Source organism: Colossoma macropomum, unplaced genomic scaffold, assembly GCF_904425465.1.
Source record: "Colossoma macropomum unplaced genomic scaffold, Colossoma_macropomum, whole genome shotgun sequence".
NCBI lineage: Eukaryota > Metazoa > Chordata > Actinopteri > Characiformes > Serrasalmidae > Colossoma > Colossoma macropomum.
In genome coordinates, this window is record NW_023494791.1 from 26,173,923 (window position 1) to 26,179,874 (window position 5,952).

Here is a 5,952-nt window from a genome sequence, read left to right on the forward strand (position 1 = left end):
TATATATATATATATATATATAAGCAATTAATGAGAGAGCCGAATGTGGATGTCTTTACAGGTAGAATGATGGACTGGCTGTGTGAAATGCATGAGGCTGTTTTTTTATTATCATACTTTTGTACTCAAAGTGCACTTGACTAACTCTCAGTGAATGGGACAAAGTGGACTTGGAGTGTAAAAGTTCAGAGATTGAAAAATGGCTAGTGCCAGAGTTCCAGCCAGAGAGCTGTCTGAGTAGGCACGTATTACACATTGGGGAGGAATTCTTTGATCATAAACTAAAAGGGAAGCTGGGGTTCCTCAAGACGTTGCAGCCCCCCGTTCAGAAGCCTCTAAAGCAAACCTTTCCTGTGTTTTCATCATTAAGACCATAAGCTTTTTCTTTGTCATTTCACTAATTGTTGATCACATTTCTTTGTTAGTTATTTTATAAACTGGAACATGTAACTTAAAAATGTTTTATTGAGAATTTTAACTGGTATAATGCATGAATTGTTGCTGTAAGAGTGAGAGCCATGTATTTTTGTTAGGTCTGCCATATGTCAGTATTATTCCTGAATGGAAGTCAGTATTAGAAACCATTTCTCCCTTCTGTGTGTGTGAGTGTGAGTATGTGTGCATATGCTTATTCTCACTATGAAATTAGCCAATAACCTCTCAATAATCTATCAATAACTAATGAAGACTTTCCAGCTGAACCTGTGAGCAATACGTCATCCTCTCACTAATAATGTCAGAGTGAAGCTGGAGTGTGTTGGTTTTTATATACACACACATGCTCCCTTCATCACATTTAAAAAAGAGCAAAGACCCGTTTAAAAGTTTCCTTTATGTTATGTTTTCTTTTTTTGGGGTCTTCAGCAGCACTTTTAAATGCCCTCATGCATGTGGGTAGCCATTTCAGGTTCTTGTACATTCTTTTGGATAACAGTACAACCACACTTGTGGTGTAGTTATTTCCCATGTTCATGCTTTATATTACCACAGGGTGATAGTACATTTGTCGCTCTTTTTCTCTTTGACTTAACACTTAACACAGCAACCAATATTGTAAACGTTTTAATAATATATGTTTTCTACATTTTAATCAGTTATTAAAACTGCAGTTCATAAGTAAGACAGATAAATCAAATCCCTAACATTGTATTCAGATATGTGATGTTCTCTTCTGCTGGATGAAAAAAAAACATTCTGCACTCACAGAGATTTAAATCACTTTTGCTTGTGACACTCAAGAGCTAATGCACAAGCACAATATAACTGGACTGAAATGGGGTTCTGCCTGCAGATAACACCCACGTCTGTTCTTGCCCTTTTTCATTTGTCTGCAGTTAGTTATAGTCCTTTCTGTGAAAGGAAATGCCCTTGTAAAAAAAAGAAAGAAAGAAAGCAAATTAATATTTTTTTTTCTTTTTTGTTTTGTAAACCCTTTTGATCAATGCTTATGTCCCCGTAATGAAGTCTGATGCGTGCCTTGCAGGTACTAATGTCCTCAAATGTACGCAATAAAAGGTACCTTCATTTTTCATGTCCTGCTTTTTGTGCTTTTTTATCTTTATTCTCATATTGATTGCATTTTTGTATACATTAATATTTACTCTCCTAAATATTTTAACACAGAAGAAATGCCTGCTTAATGAAGCATTAAACTAAAAGGTGAATGGAGCCTGATCTATACATCAACTCTGTTTTTCTCATACAGCATTACTGAAAGGCAAAACACATGAATGCTTTTGGTTTTCCAGTGTATACTGAAGAAATTTATTAAAAACAAAATATGATCAAAGTACAATGTACCAAATATTGACAGTAAAACAAAAACACAATTATCAATGCAGTTCAGAATTGTGTAACACTATTCTGTGTTAAATGAGGAGAAAATACATCAGTTGTTGTACGTCTAAAAACAACATTTAAGTCTTCTGTCAGAGTAACATATGGGAAGAAGTCATTGTTAAGTTCGTTTTGAGTAACTGAAAAAAAATCATTTAACAGTTTCATTATTATTGTTAGTTGTTTAGCACTGTGGGATCCTGACACAGAAAAATGCCAGAGTGGTTGCACAGTTCGTGTTTGCCCAACCAGCTATAAAAAGAGAAAAAAAGATTTGTATTAAAAGTCTGATCCCTGTTTCGTACTGTATGAATTCCTGCTACAGCAGTTATTAAATACAACAGACATAAATATGATCAAGAGATCCAATTAATGAATATGAATCAACAGGTCCAAAACATGTTAGTAGCAAACAAGAATAGAACCCAGTCGTCATGTATAGCACTCATTATCATAACCTTTAATGGTGTGGCAACATTTATTGACCAACTGTACTAAAATGCATAAATGGTGAAAATAAAAAGTGACAATTTTCTTGATTGCAGTAACAACATCATTTGGGATAACAAATTCCAAATGATATTGTTTATAACTGTTTTCACCTTATATAAAGGCAAGAGTACCATTATTAATATATAATAACTTTATTGTGAAATCATTATAAAAAGTTATTTTGAGTCTTTTATTAATGGATTTTAACACTTTTATTAACATCATAAGACCTCACATGTTTCAATAATGCATCTGAAGCAGGTAAATCAAAGTGCTGCTTTTACAGCTGATGTGGTGAAGGTTCTTACCGCGTGTCTGCAGGTAAGCGCAGGGGTTGCTGGACACGCTGCTCAGTGACTGCCAGTTACTGTAGTAGAATCCTGCCCTGTCAATCCACATCCATGTGTTCTGGAGAGAAAAGACTGTGTTACACTAAAGCCAGTATTACAGCTGCATGTGCAGTTTAACACTAACTTCATAAATCATCACCTGGAAGTTGAAGGCACCAATCCATGCAGATGTCTGGCCTCCGAGGTCAGCCAGATTCTGCAGGAACTGATACTCAGCTGGACTTTGGACAGAGGCTAGACTACCCTGCTGACTGACACAGTGGTTCTGGAGAGAGAGAGAGAGAGAGAGAGAGAGAGAGAGAGAGAGAGAGAGAGAGAGAGTTGGGGGGTGTTAACTCAGCTAATCAGGATCTTTTTACTATCCTTTACTTTTCCCTCCAGTCAACTCTGTGGTGAAACTGAACCAGATGCAGATCTATCACTGCACTCATGGAGGCTGGAACTGAGACTACAACACACTTTACCTCTGCGTTGAGCCAGGACATCCGAGACCTGACCAGCAGAAAACAGCGGGAGCCGTGCCTGAACCAACCAGCAGGACACTGGACAAAAGTAGCTGTGAAAGACAGTATAATCATTGTTAAGCATTACCCATTGTTAGGAAACCACAGGTTATCAGAGAACTTTGAAGGACAGAGTCATTTTCCATTACCTATATCTGCAACCTCAGCTGTGTCCTCAACTACAGGCTCAAACTCAGCTAGGAGAAAAGTACAATTATAAGCATGTGTTGTTCACTTAAAATCAAAGTAATGTTTACAGCTCAGAGTCAAATATTTCAATAATATTTACAAATTCTGATTCTATTTATCTATTATTCTACCTATTCTACTTATTATGCACATGGTACATAGATCTACTTTGTGTTTGTGCCGCACATTTACAGGCCGAATACATTGCATTTAATTGCTTAATTAAACATAATTTTTGATACATGCTAAAGGTGCACCAACTTCTAAAGTGTTTAAACATTCACTTTATAAGTGAATGATGTTTTATTTTAAGTGATGTATTAAGTGAAATGAACACAATATAATACTATTTTACATCTTAGATTTAAAAGCTTGTGTCACTGTTGCTTGAAACACCAACAAATGAAGTCCAGAAACAAACCTGGAGAAGGGTCCAGATGCTGGTCATTAACGGGTTCAACAGCTTCATCTACATCAAGGGAGAGAGTAAATCAGTGCGTAAACAATGCTGCTATGAGTTTCTTCAGTTATAGCACTTGTCCTTAGTTACAGACAACTGGGGTCACAACACTATGGATGAGTATGAGACCACAACAATATATGTTGTAATTTCTTGCAGCTGATCACTAACTGGTGCTTTGAATCAGGTGTTTTAGATCAGTGAAGACACTGAACTATGAAGTAATTTGGCTCTCCGTGCTTGGCTTTGAGGGACATGCTGTTATATTTTAAAAACATCCTATGAGTTGGTATAAATGTGAAGTGATACTCACCAACCGGAGCTCCGTAACTAAAGCTGACACAAAAAAGACACAGCAGAACCAAAGTGTTCATGGTGATGGTGGTGATGATGATGAAGGCAGTCTTGTCTGAGAGAGAAAAGAAAGAAAGAAAAAAAAATAGTTGAGATTATTACACATAGTTAGTTGGTTCGATCATGCCAATTGACAACATAACAAACAGAGCAACAGTCACTAAAACCTTTCCTAAATCTGCTACAGAGACTCCAGACTCTTTTTATTTGCACTGAATTAGTAAGTAAATATGATGTCAAATATATTACATTGTATAAGACTCTGCAACCTAATATCAGAAAGAGAACTGAAAAAAGAGTTTTGGGTAAATCAGGTTAAAGACTTTAACCCCTTAAATGGTCAGGGCCCATTGAGGGCCTTAAAGTCTTATTACACATTTCTATAACCTAATTATACATCAGCCAGTTTGCACTGAAGTCCTTGTAGTTGCGGAATATTAAGCCTTAGTATATAATAGTGAGATTTTAAGAGTTAAAGACAAAAAAGTGTCACAAAAGATAAGATCATATATATAGTTGGAAAAACTAAAAGCAGATACTACAAATTAAAACTGAATAGAAAAGAAATAATGAACACTGACCTGTGAATCAACCTGTGAGTCTTGCAGATCTGTGCTGACAGTTTGAGATGTGCAGCGTTTTATACTCTCTAAACCCCCATAATATCCAGGAAACACTTTCACTTTCATTTTTTGGGTCATTGATCAGGTAAATCTGCTGACTAAGAGACATAGTTTATCACATCATGCCCCACAGTATTATCACTTCATTCACCCAACCTGCTAGATTTTGACCGTCATAAAAAGTCTTCCTTAGACCTAAATTGGCACTTATGTTCTCAGTGTTCTGAAAATGTGATGATGTAAAACCTGACATAATCATTGATGAGAAGTAATAAAGATGTTCACCTGTGAAACTGATGTTGTGAAAGACTTCATCTGTTTTCTTATGAAAATGCACATAAGTTATAAGTAGAACTCAATAGCAGAGTGACTGGATTCAACACTGTATTTATGTCTATTCTCAAAGAATATTAGAGCACAGACACCGACACAGAGTTCTGTCAGTTCAAGTTTCATTCTCTAATCTAGTCTTTGCCCCAAATGTTAAAATAATCTGTGTTTGGACCTGGAAAGCCAAACAGGTTATATGTGTTACCTCTACAGTACAGTATGAAGACCATTCAGTAGCAGACAACTTTAGTGTGTAGAGGAAAGATAAACACTGCTGTTGCTTTAGTGCTTTTACATTAAAACATTACCTTTTATTGCTCTCGTTAAATGATAAAAGGCGTAAAAGTGTATTATCTTTTTTTACTCAAGTATAGTCAAGTTTCTCACAGCAGATACAAAGTCATTATTACATTCTGTTCACCATCTTTTAAAATGAGGTAAAAACACTTTGCACAGTACATGGAAAGGTTAATGTTTATGCATTAATATGCCAAATTACTAATTAAATAATACAACATAATATATGCAGGAAGATAGACATACATCTCTACATATGAAGATGTATGTTTAAATGTTATAAAGCATTACATAAAAATAACTGTCTAACCCTTTCTATCATTTACATCTTTGAATGAATGTGTGAATTAAGTACTAAGCTGTTTTTCTATAGCTTACTGGAATCCACATAACTTTGGCTGATAGTTAACATACAGCACTTGACCTGTTTAATTAAGCATTGACTACTGTTAATAATTATACCTCAATAAGCATGTAACATAACAGCTTATTGTAATAGAACAATAAAACAGTTTTTT

At 35.4% G+C, this 5,952-nt stretch overlaps 1 protein-coding gene across 1 annotated transcript; it reads right to left on the bottom strand.

Annotated features, from left to right (window-relative positions):
* Window positions 1-1,731: 1,731 nt before the first annotated feature.
* LOC118810668 (ladderlectin-like) lies at window positions 1,732-4,884 on the bottom strand. The gene is made up of 8 exons (XM_036574621.1): window positions 4,766-4,884; window positions 4,144-4,239; window positions 3,792-3,839; window positions 3,331-3,378; window positions 3,143-3,234; window positions 2,818-2,943; window positions 2,637-2,736; window positions 1,732-2,088 (listed from the first exon to the last, which is right to left on the bottom strand). The coding sequence occupies exons 2-8, from the start codon at window positions 4,202-4,204 to the stop codon at window positions 2,021-2,023; spliced, it is 543 nt and encodes a 180-aa protein (XP_036430514.1). The 5' UTR covers window positions 4,205-4,239; window positions 4,766-4,884; the 3' UTR covers window positions 1,732-2,020.
* Between the last annotated feature and the right edge of the window lie 1,068 nt (window positions 4,885-5,952).